Source organism: Myripristis murdjan, chromosome 3 (assembly GCF_902150065.1).
Source record: "Myripristis murdjan chromosome 3, fMyrMur1.1, whole genome shotgun sequence".
Taxonomy (NCBI): Eukaryota; Metazoa; Chordata; class Actinopteri; order Holocentriformes; family Holocentridae; genus Myripristis; species Myripristis murdjan.
In genome coordinates this window covers 47,041,146-47,058,446 of record NC_043982.1, presented here as the reverse complement: position 1 = coordinate 47,058,446, position 17,301 = coordinate 47,041,146, and the positions used below count along the sequence as shown (strand labels likewise).

The 17,301-nt window shown below is 49.8% G+C and overlaps 1 protein-coding gene across 1 annotated transcript; it reads right to left on the bottom strand.

Moving 5' to 3' along the window:
* Nucleotides 1–1,087: 1,087 nt before the first annotated feature.
* LOC115357278 (vacuolar protein sorting-associated protein 13C-like) lies at nt 1,088–17,229 on the bottom strand. Its single transcript, XM_030048697.1, has 10 exons — nt 17,081–17,229; nt 16,791–16,922; nt 16,574–16,663; nt 6,975–7,130; nt 5,877–6,141; nt 5,086–5,246; nt 4,342–4,463; nt 4,040–4,148; nt 2,944–3,084; nt 1,088–1,123 (listed from the first exon to the last, which is right to left on the bottom strand). The coding sequence occupies exons 1-10, from the start codon at nt 17,198–17,200 to the stop codon at nt 1,088–1,090; spliced, it is 1,332 nt and encodes a 443-aa protein (XP_029904557.1). The 5' UTR covers nt 17,201–17,229.
* Between the last annotated feature and the right edge of the window lie 72 nt (nt 17,230–17,301).

The window sequence follows — 17,301 nt, the reverse complement described above, 5'->3', positions numbered from 1 at the left end:
TGGGCTAATGACATATGGTTTAAACCAAAACTCAGAACTTATTGCCAACTAAAAAATGTTTACTGCCCAGAACCATATGGAACCCTTTCCCTGGACAGAGGTAAAAGGTCCCTGTGTGCCCAGGTGAGGGCTGGGATTCTCCCCCTGGCATTAGAAACGGGTAGATTCAACTCCATTCCAGAGGAAGAGAGAACTTGTTCATGATGTAATTTAAAGGTGACAGAAGATGAAATGCATTTTGTGTTCCATTGTCCTCTGTATAATGAAGAGAGGCAGTCTCTTTTTCAAAAAGTGCAGAATGTTAAACCTGAGTTGTTTTGGCTAAATGATGAAAGTAAACTAGAATGGTTATTCAGGAAGGATGTATTTGCTTTAGCGAGGTTTATAAAAAATGCACGGTCATTAAGAAAAAAAGAATTATTTGTATGACCTTATTACTTGTTTGCTAGGCGTGTTTTTCTGGATATTTGATTTTTGTCATCTGTGTCTCGTGTCCTGTAAGACTTTATGGGCTGGGCACCTGTGTGCATGACACACTAATGAAAACCAATCAATCAATACAAGTCATCATCATGTTGTGTGTTTATTCTACAGCGTTAACAACATGCTAACAATGCTAACAATGCTAACAGTGCTAACAACACTAACAATGCTAACAGTGCTAACAGTGCTAACAACACTAACAATTCTAACAGTGCTAACAGTGCTAACAATGCTAACAGTGCTAACAGTGCTAACAATGCTAACAGTGCTAACAACACTAACAATGCTAACAGTGCTAACAACACTAACAATGCTAACAGTGCTAACAGTGCTAACAACACTAACGATGCTAACAACACTAACAATGCTAACAGTGCTAACAACACTAACAGTGCTAAAGATGCTAACAGTGCTAACAACACTAACGATGCTAACAGTGCTAACAGTGCTAACAACACTAACAGTGCTAACGATGCTAACAACATGTTGTTTCAAATGCTGATCAAAGCCTCAGTCCTGTGTGTGTGTTTGACCCCTGTGACCTCTGATCAGGGCTGCTGTGTTTGAATGCACTGAAACTTTATTTAAACTGAGAGCAGCTCAGTCACAAGGCCCCGCCCACTCGCTGCTGTCCTGCTGTCTGTCAGACAGAGGGGCGGAGCCTGACTGGGTTCCACATTATACTGATTATTGATGAACGCTGAGGATCGACCCTGAGAATCAGCAGGAACTGAAAAAACTACAGGCCACCACAGAGGGGTGTGTGTGTGAGTGTGTGTGTGAGTGTGTGTGTGTGTGAGGTGTGTGAGGTGTGTGAGGAGTGTGAGGAGTGTGAGGTGTGTGAGGTGTTGAGGTGTGTGAGGGGTGTGAGGGGTGTTGAGGGGTGTGAGGGGTGTGAGGGGTGTGAGGGGTGTGAGGAGTGTGAGGAGTGTGAGGGGTGTGAGGGGTGTGAGGTGTGTGAGGAGTGTGAGGAGTGTGAAGTGTGTGAGGGGTGTGAGGTGTGTGAGGAGTGTGAGGAGTGTGAAGTGTGTGAGGGGTGTGAGGTGTGTGAGGAGTGTGAGGAGTGTGAAGTGTGTGATGGGTGTTGAGGGGTGTGAAGTGTGTGAGGGTGTTGAGGGGTGTGAAGTGTGTGAGGGGTGTTGAGGGGTGTGAAGGGTGTGAGGAGTGTGAGGAGTGTGTGAGGGGTGTGAGGAGTGTTGAGGGGTGTGAGGGGTGTGAGGAGTGTGAGGAGTGTGAGGAGTGTGAGGAGTGTGAAGTGTGTGAGGGGTGTGAGGTGTGTGAGGAGTGTGAGGAGTGTGAAGTGTGTGAGGGGTGTGAGGTGTGTGAGGTGTGTGAAGTGTGTGAGGGGTGTGAGGTGTGTGAGGAGTGTGAGGAGTGTGAAGTGTGTGAGGGGTGTGAGGTGTGTGAGGTGTGTGAGGAGTGTGAAGTGTGTGATGGGTGTTGAGGGGTGTGAAGTGTGTGAGGGGTGTTGAGGGGTGTGAAGTGTGTGAGGGGTGTTGAGGGGTGTGAAGTGTGTGAGGGGTGTGAGGAGTGTGTGAGGGTGTGTGAGGGGTGTGAGGAGTGTTGAGGGTGTGAGGAGTGTGAGGAGTGTGTGAGGGGTGTGAGGAGTGTTGAGGGGTGTGAGGGGTGTGAGGAGTGTTGAGGAGTGTGAGGTGTGTGAGGAGTGTGAGGAGTGTGAGGAGTGTGAAGTGTGTGAGGGGTGTGAGGTGTGTGAGGAGTGTGAGGAGTGTGAAGTGTGTGAGGGGTGTGAGGTGTGTGAGGAGTGTGAAGTGTGTGATGGGTGTTGAGGGGTGTGAAGTGTGTGAGGGGTGTTGAGGGGTGTGAAGTGTGTGAGGGGTGTGAGGAGTGTGAGGAGTGTGTGAGGGGTGTGAGGTGTGTGAGGAGTGTGAGGAGTGTGAAGTGTGTGATGGGTGTTGAGGGGTGTGAAGTGTGTGAGGGGTTTTGAGGGGTGTGAAGTGTGTGAGGGGTGTTGAGGGGTGTGAAGTGTGTGAGGGGTGTTGAGGGGTGTGAAGTGTGTGAGGGGTGTTGAGGGGTGTGAAGTGTGTGAGGGGTGTTGAGGGGTGTGAAGTGTGTGAGGGGTGTTGAGGGGTGTGAGGGGTGTGAGGAGTGTTGAGGAGTGTGAGGAGTGTGACCCACAGGGGTGTGTGAGGGGTGTGAGGAGTGTGAGGTGTGTGAGGGGTGTGAGGAGTGTGAGGTGTGTGAGGGGTGTGAGGTGTGTGAGGAGTGTGAGGTGTGTGAGGTGTGTGAGGGGTGTGAGGAGTGTGAGGTGTGTGAGGGGTGTGAGGTGTGTGAGGGGTGTGAGGTGTGTGTGTGTGTGTGTGAGTGTGTGAGTGTGTGTCTGTGTGTGTGTCTGTGTGTGTATGCAAGTGTGTGTGTGTGTGCGTGTATGCGAGTGTGTGCGTGCGTGTGTGCGTCTGTCTGTCTGTCTGTCTGTGTGTGTGTGTGTGTGTGTGTGTGTACCTGCAGCCAGTGCAGCTGGGCCCTCAGGCTCCTCTGGTGCGGCGACTGTTTGAACTCCACCTGGATCCCAGACAGGAAGTTCCTCCTCACCGGACAGGAATACGGCTGACGCATCATCATGGGCACCTTGCTGAAGTTCACCTGCACACACACACACACACACGCACGCACGCACGCACGCACGCACGCACACACACATACACATACACATACACATACACATACACATACACATACACATACACATACACACACACACACACACACACACACACACACCCTTTAAAGGTGTTTGTGGGCTTTAACAGTTTCTTGGAGTCACATTCAGAGAAGGTGGAGCTGCTGTTTCATTGTGGGAAAACATGATTCATGTTTTGGAAAGCAACGGCCTGCCTCAGGTTCCACTGGATCCACATGGTTCTACATGGTTCTACAGGATCCACATGGTTCCATATGGTTCTACAGGCTCCACATGGTTCTACAGGCTCCACATGGTTCTACATGGTTCTACAGGATCCACATGGTTCTACAGGTTCCACATGGTTCTACAGGTTCCACATGGTTCTACAGGATCCACATGGTTCCATATGGTTCTACAGGCTCCACATGGTTCTACAGGCTCCACATGGTTCTACATGGTTCTACAGGATCCACATGGTTCTACAGGTTCCACATGGTTCTACAGGTTCCACATGGTTCTACAGGATCCACATGGTTCCACATGGTTCTACATGGTTCTACAGGATCCACATGGTTCTACAGGATCCACATGGTTCTACAGCAGGGGTCCCCAAACTTTTTCCTGTGAGGGCCACATAACTTTTCCCGTCTCTGATGGGGGGCCGGGGTCAGTTTGTAACAGAAAAAGTGTGACGATCGCAGGGGTGCCTAAATGTAAACATTTATTGTTTTCCAGAAAGCCACACATAACCAAATATTAATAACCCTTTCCGGGATGTTCACAGAAAAAAAAACACAGGAAATAAATAATAACACTATTAATGAAATAAATTACACTATTAATGAAATCAATAAAAATCAAATAACCCTCTCTGGGTTCTTCACAGAAAAAATAAAGTCAGGAAATAAACAGCACCTCGCGCACCTCGGAGCTGTGGTGCACCTGCTCCTTCCACGCCACGCAGGTGGAGGAGGCGGCGTACTGAGCCTGCAGACGCCCCGCCGGCTGCACGAACAGCTGGCACCTGGAGGGGGAGGGGGCGGGGCATGAGCGAGGTCCAGCTGAGGAACACTGATGGGTCTGGAATGCAGCAGCCATGTGCAAGGCACTCTACAATGTGGTACTATACATGAATCTACGGTGTAGTACTCTATGTAGTACCACATGTTTTTACAGTGTAGTACCGGTGTGTGTGCGCCTCAGCGGTGTGTGTGTACCTGTACGTTTCCAAGGCAACGTGGAACTCCCTGTGGGGCTCGGCGACTCCAAGCGGCTGCAGGCTGCGGGACGCCGGGCAGAACTTCAGGACGGAGAACGGCACAGAGAAATGGTTCTTTATCTGGAACCAGAGCACAGGCAACAAAATGAATAAAGCACTTTAATGAACAGGATCAGCACATGGCTCTCCTCACTGCTTTATGTTTTAGAGTTACTAATGGATGATTCTGAAATTATGAAAAGTCCATGGGACAAGGAAATCTACTGTAGGTAAGTAAGTGGTTGGAATATTGTATTTTGGTTGTTTACGTGTTTGTAAGTAAGGATTTATGTGTTTACTTGTATTTAGTCCTAAAGCTCTGTAAACTTGATGTTTATATTTGATGTTTCATTCCATGTGGAGAAGGATCATTCATTCATTCATTCATACATTCATTCATACATTAACAGGCTTGTTTTTTCAGATGTAGAGGAAGAGTAGGAGGCAGAGGAAGGAAGGAGCTTAGAGCCTTCAGGTGAAAAAATGTAAAATAGCATAGTGTTAGAGTACTTCCTCTGTGAAGCAAAAAAAAAAAATCGGACACTGTTTTATTCAAAAAGTGAATATAAGAAAAACCAAGGAGAGATTTTAAACGTTGTGAAATTTCATTGCTAAACCCTTTAAAACAGCAGTGAACTGACAGAGAACTATGACTGGTTGTGTCTGTTTCCGTTACAGAGCCGGCGGCGGCGGCGGGTCTGACCTGCAGCGGCGAGCGGACGGTGATGACCTTGTTGCCCTCGGCAGCGTCGATCTGCAGCAGAACTGACACCGCCTCCTGCAGCATCGGACCTCGGATGTTGTAGAGCCGACGGCCCGGCTTGTCCACAGCGATGTTGGAGATCTCGCTGTAGCCCGAGGGCACTGCAGGGTGAAGACACGGCGTTTAATTTTATTCACTCACAGTCATGTAAGTAACATGAGCCAAAATCATCAAAAAATAAGAATCATGTATTCCTACTACATGTCTGTCTCCACGCTAACACTGTAACGTACACGTAGCATACAACATGTTGAGTAATGGAAGTCCACAAGCATTATCTCTCATATAAGAAAACGGGCCTTTTTGTAATAAAAACTTTATTTATTTATTTATTTTCATGGTCTTCAGAATTTTAATTTTGGTATGGAGAGCAGATCCTCTGGAAAAAATCCAGAGATTAAAAAATCTAATCTGAAGATTCGCTGAATGTTCCTGAAAGCCAGTTTGCTTTGTAGAGTGTGCGAGTATTTTTGGCAAACTAGAAATTCAAGCTTCAGCTACAAACAGTGACAGCGGCTGTGAAAAGATGTCACCTAAACGTGTGTAACATAAAATAAAAATAAAGTCTGGTACTCGGTGCTTTTGAAAGGTAATCATGATGACCAAAGAAGCCATTAACTGTAAATGTGTGACACAGAGCCCAAGTCCAGTGGTGTGTGTGAATCTGAGGAGCCAAGTCTTTCTACACGTGTCATGTATGTGGATAAGAGAGCGGTCTGACGGCGGCTGACCGATGCTGAGGTTGAACAGGCAGCTCTCCTGGCGCTGCAGGGCCGACAGTTTGCCTCTGGACGAGGGTTCGAACACGGAGTGCTCCAGGTCCACGCTCTGGTCCACCGCCACCTCATGCAGCTTCCCCTGCGCCGAGGAGCCCACGAGCCGCAGGTTGGCGCTGTGCTGCACCAGCAGCGGGATTCCCAGAGCGTTCCGGACGGTGAAGGGCGCCTTCTCCTTCAGCGAGTAGTCGAAGGTGGAGGCCGTGCCCTCGGAGAACGCCTGGTGAAGAGACAGCACTGTCAGTCGGACATCTGCAGCTTTTTCAACAGATAAATGTGCGTCTGGTTCGTCTCTATCTCAATATTCTACTGGCACGTATTCCTGTTTGTTTGGAACGAACAGAAGAACTGAGCCGTAGCTCCGATAACAATCAACCAAACGTTTCGTCAGTATCTTTGTCAGGAAAATATGGAATGTAATGAGGCAAATATTGATTTTCTTGGTGCAACACAACGGCGGATCAACCTTTTTTTTTCTCCAGACAAGGTGGCCAGTTCTTTCCAGATCAATGAAAGTTAAAAATGTCCACAGAAATCGTCTGTACGATCACTGAGGTCCGACAGCCCGGGCACAGGGAGAAACTCAGTCCTAACGCAGCACCAAACACATGGAGGACTGTCCTGGACATTTTTACCTTTTACTGATCTGGAAACAGCTGGCTCATGTCAACAGTTTGTAAAAAAGTTGGTCCGGTGTTGTGCTAACTCACTCCGTGTTGGTTGTGTGAAGACAGAAAACAGAAAATGCAGGAGGTGACCTCACAGGTTCAGGCTGCTGTTTGCCTCCTCTACAGTTACAGGATGAGTTTTCAGGTGGCTGCCTCAGAGTTTGTTACCATGACAACACCGCAGGAAAAACGCGGGAAGGTAAAGTTTACTTGTTTCAGAAAATCTTGATCAAAATCTGAAAAACTAGACATTTATTTTGCTCATGAGAGTTTTTGGGTTTTGCTTCTTGAAGCTACATGGAGGTTCTGTTTTTGCCCAGATCATCACCCTCATCATCATCATCATCATCATCATTGTTGTTGCCATGGTCACGTGGCGTGGTACCTTGGCAAGGTTGGCGAAGACGTTCAGGCTGCACTGGGACACGGTGATGTTCATGGTGTCTTTGGAACAGATGTTGACGGCCGTGCGAGGTTCAGGGAGAACAATGAAGTCGTCTCCAGGAACCGGACTCTTGTCCTGGACCGGGTTGTTCTTCATCTGCAGAAGAGCAAGATCACCGTCAGGCAGTGCGCCAAGTAAACCACGGTGTGCGGGGGAGCTGCACACCGTGGGAACACTGTGAAATGTTTCCTCTGGCTACAAACATTTCACAGTGTTTCCAGCCAGGGGAGCTCATGTCACCACTAGGGGAGCTGTGCTCCTCTTTGCTCCACATTACTTCGCACACTGCCATCAGGCTCTCGCAGAACACAGAACAATTAGAGAAATCAAAGTGAGCACACATGCAGAGTGGAACAGAACAATAGAACAATAGAACAGACTAAAACAGAACACAACAGAACAGAATAAAAGGCATTTGCACATTTTACAATAGAACTCAACAAGTTTCTGAAGAACCTTCGCAAAAAACAATCAACATCATTGTTTCATTATCTACCAGTACAATCAATAACATTAACAAGTTCATCAATAATCTGAAGTTCATAAATAATCTGAAGAAGTTCATCATTAATCTGAAGATCACCAATAATCTGAAGAAGTTCATCAATAATCTGAAGTTCATCAAAAATCTGAAGATCACCAATAATCTGAAGTTCATCAATAATCTGAAGTTCATCAAAAATCTGAAGATCATCAATAATCTGAAGTTCAACAAAAATCTGAAGTTCATCAATAATCTGAAGAAGTTCATCAAAAATCTGAAGATCACCAATAATCTGAAGAAGTTCATCAATAATCTGAAGAAGTTCATCATAAATCTGAAGATCATCAATAATCTGAAGAAGTTCAACAAAAATCTGAAGATCATCAATAATCTGAAGAAGTTCATCAAAATCTGAAGAAGTTCATCAATAATCTGAAGTTCATCAATAATCTGAAGAAGTTCATCAAAAATCTGAAGATCACCAATAATCTGAAGAAGTTCATCAATCATCTGAAGAAGTTCATCAAAAATCTGAAGATCAGCAATAATCTGAAGAAGTTCATCAATAATCTGAAGATCATCAATAATCTGAAGAAGTGTCTGCAGGCTGAGTTTCTGTGTTCCCACAAAGAGAAAGACAGGACATGCAGGAGAGAGAGAGAGACAGGAAAGGCAGAAGTGAGACAGAACAGGCAGGGGAGACAAGACAGGCAGGAGAGAGAGAATGAGACAGGACAGGCAGGAGAGAGAGAGACAGACAAGACAGGACAGGAGAGAGAGAGACAGGACAGGCAGGAGAGAGAGAATGAGACAGGACAGGCAGGGGAGAGAGAGACAGACAAGACAGGCAGGAGAGAGAGAGACAGGACAGCCAGGAGAGAGAGAGACAGGACAGCCAGGAGAGAGAAAGACAGGACAGCCAGGAGAGAGAGACAGACAAGACAGGCAGGAGAGAGAGAGGGAGACAGCACAGCCAAGAGAGAGAAAGACAGGACAGCCAGGAGAGACAGACAGGACAGGCAGGAGAGAGAGAGACAAGACAGGCAGGGGAGAGAGAGACAGGACAGGAAGGAGAGGAAGAGAGAGACAAGACAGGCAGTGGAGAGAGAGACAGGACAGGAAGGAGAGAGAGAGAGAGACAGGACAGGCAGTGGAGAGAGAGACAGGACAGGAAGGAGAGAGAGAGAGAGACAGGACAGGAAGGAGAGCGAGAGAGAGACAAGACAGGCAGTGGAGAGAGAGACAGGACAGGAAGGAGAGAGAGAGACAGGACAGGAAGGAGAGAGAGAGAGAGACAGGACAGGCAGTGGAGAGAGAGACAGGACAGGAAGGAGAGAGAGAGAGAGACAGGACAGGAAGGAGAGCGAGAGAGAGACAAGACAGGCAGTGGAGAGAGAGACAGGACAGGAAGGAGAGAGAGAGACAGGACAGGCAGGAGAGAGAGAGACAAGACAGGCAGGGGAGAGAGAGACAGGACAGGAAGGAGAGGAAGAGAGAGACAAGACAGGCAGTGGAGAGAGAGACAGGACAGGAAGGAGAGAGAGAGAGAGACAGGACAGGAAGGAGAGCGAGAGAGAGACAAGACAGGCAGTGGAGAGAGAGACAGGACAGGAAGGAGAGAGAGAGACAGGACAGGCAGGGGAGAGAGACAGGACAGGAAGGAGAGAGAGACAGGACAAGCAGGAGAAAGAGAGAGAGACAGGACAGGCAGGAGAGAGCGAGACATAGACAGGACAGGCAGGAGAGAGAGAGACAAGACAGGCAGGAGAGAGAGAGACAGGACAGGAAGGTGAGCGAAAGAGAGACAAGACAGGCAGTGGAAAGAGAGACAGGACAGGAAGGAGAGAGAGAGAGAGAGAGACAGCACAGCCAAGAGAGAGAAAGACAGGACAGCAAGGAGAGAGAGAGACAGAACAGCCAGGAGAGAGAGACAGGACAGGCAGGGCAGAAAGAGAGACAGGACAGGCAGGAGAGAGAGAGACAGGACAGGCAGGGCAGAGAGAGAGAGAGACAGGACAGGCAGGAGAGAGAGAGACAGGACAGGCAGGGCAGAGAGAGAGAGACGGGACAGGCAGGAGAGAGAGAGACAGGACAGGCAGGCCAGAGAGAGAGAGAGAGAACAGGCAGGAGAGAGAGAGACAGGACAGGCAGGGCAGAGAGAGAGACAGGGCAGGCAGGGCAGAGAGAGAGACAGGACAGGCAGGGCAGAGAGAGAGAGACAGGACAGGCAGGAGAGAGAGAGACAGAACAGGCAGGAGAGAGAGACAAGACAGGCAGGGCAGAGAGAGAGACAGGACAGGCAGGGCAGAGAGAGAGAGAGACAGGACAGGCAGGAGAGAGAGAGACAGGACAGGCAGGGCAGAGAGAGAGAGACGGGACAGGCAGGAGAGAGAGAGACAGGACAGGCAGGGCAGAGAGAGAGACAGGGCAGGCAGGGCAGAGAGAGAGACAGGACAGGCAGGGCAGAGAGAGAGAGACAGGACAGGGAGGAGAGAGACAGACAGGACAGGCAGGACACAGAGAGAGAGACAGGACAGGCAGGAGAGAGAGACAGGACAGGCAGGGCAGAGAGAGAGAGACAGGACAGGCAGGAGAGAGAGACAGGACAGGCAGGAGAGAGAGAGACAGGACAGGCAGGGCAGAGAGAGAGACAGCACAGGCAGGGCAGAGAGAGACAGACAGGACAGGCAGGAGAGAGACAGGACAGGACAGGGCAGAGAGAGAGAGAGGACAGGCAGGAGAGAGAGAGACAGGTCAAGGAAAACCAAACTCCTGACATCAACAAGTGGAAAAACCAAATGAAATCCACCAAATTAGAAAGTGATCGCTCACTGAGCAGAGAATATTGATTTGAATGTTTCTATGTTCCTTTGTTATTTGTTCACCAAAACATGCTGTGGCAACATTGTCTGTGATACAGTCATGCCAATAAAGCTTATTGAATTGAATTGAACTGAATATTCTCTATCAAATGAGCTGGTCAGTGTAAAAAGCCCCAACAGAGACACACATTAACAACGTCCAGACTCAGTGAGCATCAGAGACTGAAAAAGGTCCATGGAAGAAAGAATGGAAGCAGAGAGCTGAGAGAATGTAAACACTGTTCATCAGGGGAAACAGAAACAGAGGCCCACTTCCTCCTCTCCTGCCACCTGGACCAAACTGGGAGACAGACGTTCATCCAGCAGCTCACAGCAGCAGACCATCAGATCAGGGAAAACATGATGAACTGTTGAAACTCTGTCTGGGAGAAAATCCACCATTCACACAGCTCGCTGCACAACATGTAAGACTCTGCCATGACATTAGAGAACATGAATGCTAATTACAATTCCTTGACTACATGGTGTTTCCATAATAACAAGATACAGTCACACTTCATATGTATTTGATATGGTTGTATTTCATATGGATTTTTTATAAAAATATCATCTGTAGCCTATGTGTTCATTTCCTTTTCAATATGTTTTGTACACTGTAAAGAATTTGTGAATTTTGAACCTCTGAAATGTATTGGTTTTGCTTTTGTTTATTTTACACTGCAAAAACTCAAAATCTTACCAAGATTATTTGTCTTATTTCGAGTCAAAAATGTCTTATTACTAGTCAAAATATCTCATTACACTTAAAATAAGACATGATCAGGGTTTTGCGTTTTTGCAGTGTATTGATTGATGCTTTGGCAACTGTGTTTTTTCAAACATGCATGCCAGTAAAACAAATTTGAATCTGAGAGACAGGACAGGCAGAGAGAGAGAGAGAGAGAGAGACGGGACAGGCAGAGAGAGAGAGAGAGAGAGAGACGGGACAGGCAGAGAGAGAGAGAGAGTGCAGTGAGGAGAGCAGCAGCCCCCCCCCACCACCACCCAGACACCCCCACACAGCGAGCTGAGTGACATCCAGCAGATGCTCAGCCTGCTCTGCTCTCACTTGATAGGTCAAGTACCACAATAGATAGCTAAGACTTATTATTATTGTTACTATTATTATTATCATTATTTATAACCTTTAGACAGTACAGAAGCATCATAACATGAAAAAGTGTTAAAGTTCTGTCATATTAATGGATGAAAACCCCTTATATTTAATCTGTTCCCAAATTGATTTCTTCACTGACAGCAATAGGCTTGGGAGTTGATCTCATTTTCACATTGAGAGAGACAGGGCAGAGAGAGGGCGACCTGCAGCCTCAGGTCACTGTATGGACTTCAGTGTGGGAGAACAGTCCTGGGATGGCCTGCCAGCTACATACACTTCTTTTTCATAACATTTGTTTTGATGTCTCACGTTTGGAAGCAAGCCTCGCTGCGACCCTCAGGAGAACTTACCTCATTCCGCCGATCCTGATTGGCCGATGAAAGTGTCTGTCCGCATCAGGTGGACTAGTGGCACCTGCTGTAAAGGACGCGTGGGGACAACGTGACGCCGTTCAAGAACCTCTTCTCACACGGAGCTGATGTCACGTCTGGGCTTCGCTGGCTTCACTGTCCACAGACAGCTCTTACCTGGCTTCTGTCGCCGGGCACGAGCTAACCTTCAGGCTCCGCCTCTCCGCTCACACCAGGACCTGATGTTACCTCGCCCTCCACGGCTGGGACTCAAGTCTCGACTCCTCTCCTCGGCTGCTCGAGTCTCGACTCCTCTCCTCGGCTGCTCAAGTCTCGACTCCTCTCCACGGCTGATCGAGTCTCGACTCCTCTCCTCGGCTGCTCGAGTCTCGACTCCTCTCCACGGCTGCTTGAGTCTCGACTCCTCTCCTCGGCTGCTCAAGTCTCGACTCCTCTCCACGGCTGCTCAAGTCTCGACTCCTCTCCACGGCTGGGACTCAAGTCTCGACTCCTCTCCTCGGCTGCTTGAGTCTCGACTCCTCTCCTCGGCTGCTCAAGTCTCGACTCCTCTCCTCGGCTGCTAAAGTCTCATGGAGCGCGAACACTCCAGCTAATCTCTCGGCTTCAGACAGGCAGGAGAGAGAGACAGGACAGCCAGGATAGAGAGACAGGACAGACAGGAGAGAGAGAAAGAGAGAGAGAGAGAGAGAGAGAGAGAGAGAGAGACCGGACAGGCAGGAGACAGAGAGAGAGAGAGAGAGTGAGAGAGAGAGAGTGAGAGAGAGAGAGACAGGACAGGCTGCCTGTCTCTCCACCTGCCTTCCATAGCCCCTATTGTACTCCATGCTCCCTTGTATTGTTTGTTTTTTTTGTTTGTTTATATATTTATATATTGTTTATCTGTCTGCTATGATTGTATTTTATGTAAATAAGCTTTAGCAATGTTGTATAATATGCAGCCATGCCAATAAAGCTAATTGAATTGAAATTGAAATTGACAGGACAGGCAGGAGAGAGAGAGAGACAAGACAGGCAGGAGAGAGAGAGACAGGACAGGCAGGAGAGAGAGAGACAAGACAGGCAGGAGAGAGAGAGACAAGACAGGCAGGAGAGAGAGAGACAGGACAGGCAGGAGAGAGAGAGACAGGACAGGCAGGAGAGAGAGAGACAAGACAGGCAGGAGAGAGAGAGACAGGACAGGCAGGAGAGAGAGAGACAGGACAACCAGGAGAGAGAGAGACTGGACAGGAGTCTCGACTCCTCTACGGCTGCTCGAGTCTCGACTCCCCACAACGGCTGATCGAGTCTCAACTGGTCTCCACGGCTGCTCGAGTCTCAACTGGTCTCCACGGCTGATCAAGTCTCAACTGGTCTCCACGGCTGATCGAGTCTCAACTGGTCTCCACGGCTGATCGAGTCTCAACTGGTCTCCACGGCTGATCGAGTCTCGACTGGTCTCCACGGCTGATCGAGTCTCGACTGGTCTCCACGGCTGCTCGAGTCTCAACTGGTCTCCACGGCTGCTCGAGTCTCGACTGGTCTCCACGGCTGCTCGAGTCTCAACTGGTCTCCACGGCTGCTCGAGTCTCGACTCCTCTCCACGGCTGATCGAGTCTCAACTGGTCTCCACGGCTGATCGAGTCTCAACTGGTCTCCACGGCTGATCAAGTCTCAACTGGTCTCCACGGCTGATCGAGTCTCGACTCCTCTCCATGGCTGCTCAAGTCTCATGGAGCGCGAACACTCGAGCTAATCTCTCAGCTTCAGACAGGCAGGAGAGAGAGACAGGACAGACAGGAGAGAGTGAGAGAGAGAGAGAGAGAGAGAGAGAGGACAGGCAGGAGAGAGACAGCAAATGCGCGGCGGAAAAGCTGGACATCCCCCGGCCTGCCGTTTTCACGGAGACGACCGTATCCATTATGAAGGAAACAGGCTGCCCTTGGCGAGGAGCGTCTTCCCACAGCTGCTACCGGAGAAGGCACATACATGGAGGGACCATCCATACAGCAGCAGGAGCCCGACAGCAGGCGCCTCATCCCTCCACACTGAAGGGATGGGTGTCTGGGCCTGCTACGCACGCCCTACCCTGCCCTCTAAGTCGGACCGTTTTCAGTCAGCACTGACCAAGAAGGCTTACAAGGCAGCAGCGTTTACGGCCAGAGCACTTGATGCCCTCTCGCTCCTCACCGCTTACCTGGCAGAGATTTGCGATGAGTATGCGAGGACACTCGACCCGGCTTCACTGGAGGAAATACCAGTCATCAGCGATTTATGCCTCCGTGTGCAACGCTGCGTGGCCCAGGCCACGGGAAAAATGCTGGGAACCGTGGTCCTACAGCAACGATCTCCGTGGCTGAACTTAGCTAACCTGTCGGATAGACAGACGGAGGATATCCTCGACATGCCTAGTGTCCCAGAGGGTATCTTTGGCTCTGCCCTGGCCTCCATGCAGTGACGATGCAAGGCCAAGAAAAAAAGAGGACGAGGTGCTGCAACTCTGCCTCCCCGCAAGCCCCCATTTCCTTCGCCTGTACAGCGCAAAAGCTTCGCACAGGCTGCTTCCCAGGTGCCACAATTCAAAATTCCAGGATGGCCCAAACCCCAGCCCGCCCCGACCAACTCTCCCAGGCGGGAGACTGGATCCGGTTGGTCCAAGAAATCCCCAGCCACAGCTGCAGCTCCACCGGCTCAACCTACCTCAGCAGTCAGTCTCCAGGCCAGGAAGAAGAGAACAGTCTAACCGCCTCTCTCTCCGCCAGGGATGCAGCTGGTCATTCCCCGTTCGCCAGCTCCACCTGCTTGGCTTCCCAGTGTGCTTCCTGGGGCCCCTCAGACCTCCGACCTCGAGCCGCCATGGACCATGCCAGATCCAGCCTGGAGGAAAAGGGACAATGCTGCAAAGGGTTTAGCTGTTGTCCCTCTCTCATGTCCACAGGCACACACATATTTTCAAAAAAACGAAAATAAATGTTAGCCCGCTGTCGCAGGCAGGCCGAAGGCCGAGGGTGCTGCCAATAAAAAGCTAAAACAAAAAATTACTGACCGAGCTGTTTATGAGCAGTGTCACGCCCATATCCACTGCCCCCTTCCTGCGAGAAGCCGCGGCTTCTCCCGGGGCAGGGAACATAGGGCCTCTTGTGGTGAGAAGAAAGCTGCAAAGCGCGTCTCCCCTCTCCCTCAGACAGGACAGATGGCAGGTGCTTGCAGCATCACCCTGGGTTTTATGCACAATTTCGCGGGGATACAGGCTGCAATTCGCCGTCGCCCCTCCCCGGGTCTCTGGCATAATACTTTCCCAGGCTCAGGGAGAATCAGCTCATGTTTTGCAGGAGGAAATCCTCTCACTGTTAAACAAAGGAGCTGTATCTGTCGTCCCTCCCTCACAAAATCAGGGCAGGCTTTACTCAAAGTATATTTGCGGATTTGCCATCCTCGTAGTCTGTCTTGGTCGCCTCCACATGAGGGAATTCCAGAGGTGGGTGGCTTCCCTCAGGCTGGACCTTGTGCGTCATGGCGCACGGAGGGTTTTGGTCACACCGGAGTGCGTTGTGGCACTGCGGCACTGACACAGGGAATGCCCATGGGGCCTGTCTTGTCCAGGAAAGTGGTCACTACAGACGCAAGTCTGTCGGGCTGGGGCGGGATACACGAGGGCCGGGCTGTGAGAGGCCACTGGAGCATCGGTCTCTAGAGGTGCTGCGGACAGACACTTTCACCAGCCAGTCAGGACTGGCGGAATGAGAGAAGTTCTTCTGAAGGTTGCAGCGAGGCTTGCTTCCCATAGTGAAACATCGAAACGAATATTACTCAAAGAACCGGGGTTATGGATCATAACCTTAAGTATTACATACAGTTTTACATACAGTCTGATATACAGTTTTACATACAGTTTGATATACAGTTTGAATGTGTCGTCTGAAAGGACATGTAGTGATGCGCTGACGGTGATCAAACATACTTCAGCAGATAGCAGAACGTGTGGTTCCTGTCAGTCTTCAGGTTCCACCTCAAGAGACAGAACCAGCATCTCCACAGAGTTTACAGCTGCTAGCTAACACAGACGCTAATAGTGCTTTTCCACTAGCACCAGTACTCGAGTTGAGAGGGGATGAAGGGGGATGGCATCCCCCCGAAATAAAAATGGTCAAAATCATCCACCCTGTAAAACTGCCATCCTCCCTTTTCATCAAGTGAAAAAAATTGACCACCCCCCCTGAATTTTTTTTTACAACTCAACTACTGACTAGCACCTACTCAACTCTACTCAACTCTACTCGGCTCACCTCGGTTTCGGTGGTTTTCCATTACAAACAAGTACCACCTCATCGTGGGTGGAGTCGGGCGGCCCCGCCTTCAAGCACAGAAAAGTCTCCACCTCTTCAACTGACCATGGTACCGGTTTGCTTGCCATTTTCCAACTTTGCCTACTTCAGTGATGATCAATGCACAAGGTGGCTGTTGCCAGTTTTTTTTTTTTTTTTTTAAAACATGGCGGGTTTGGTTTTTGTGAAGGAGCTGCTCTCATGTGTCGTCGCTCCCTGTCCAATCAGTGGCCTGCACAGTGTTTAAGTCACATTTTTGGCTCAACTCAGCTCGCTTGGAACCCCGGCCGAGTAGGTACTAAAATAGTACCTGTTACCAGGTACTATCACGTAATGGAAAACCTTACAAACCGAATAGAACTGAACCGAGTAGGTGCTAGCGGAAAAACGTCATAACGGGTTTACCTCCAGTTTGAGGTTCCACCTGCGTGTTCTGCTGTCCACCCTCTCGAGGAGCGGCTCCCACACAGCGTGGCTCTCATTGAAGTAGTTCACCTGCAGACGCACAGCAGCAACTCAACGTGACATGAATGTTAATGCGTTCCACCCTGTCTCCTAAAAATGACGTTCCCACACAACTAAGCTGCGTTCCTGATGTTCCTTGATGTTCCCTGGCTCGTACCTCCGGCGTCATGTCGGCGTTCAGCTGCAGCAGAGACGACCAGTTCTTAGCCGAGCCGCTGAACGAAGACTCGGCCAGCAGCAGAGGAACTGTCCTGTGGCCCAAACCTGACTCCAGAGTCACCTGGACCACCTGCCGCACACACACACACACACACACACACACACACACACACACTGACCTCAGGGGACAGCAGTAAAAACATCCTCCCATCAGCTAAGATGCACTCGTGGCTGCGTTCAGGGACACACGGAGAACCTGAGAGGGTTCTCACTGTCAAACAGTCGCACCTTGATGTCCGTGGTGAAGCTCTCGCCGTCATTGCGTCCGTCCTGCTCCCTGAAGCTCTCGGTGACCTCGGTGGCCTGGTCCAATCCCAGGAACCAGAAGTTGCAGGCATAGATGTTCATGACCGACCAGAGGTCGCCGATGTCAGGCTTGGCGTGTGGTTTGTTGGAGCGCCACCTGTAAGTCGGGGCTGCGGTGACGTCGTGCCGGTGCCAGTGGTTTC

Bases quoted from the DNA above. Each gene is read 5' to 3' on its own strand.
- LOC115357278 (XM_030048697.1), bottom strand. From the start codon at position 17,200: ATGAACATCTATGCCTGCAACTTCTGGTTCCTGGGATTGGACCAGGCC. The intron at 16,664-16,790 runs GTACGAGCCAGG...GTGCGTCTGCAG, and splicing joins ACGCCGACATGACGCCGGAG to GTGAACTACTTCAATGAGAG. The intron at 1,124-2,943 runs GTACACACACAC...TCTGTCTGACAG, and splicing joins CCCAGCTGCACTGGCTGCAG to ACAGCAGGACAGCAGCGAGT.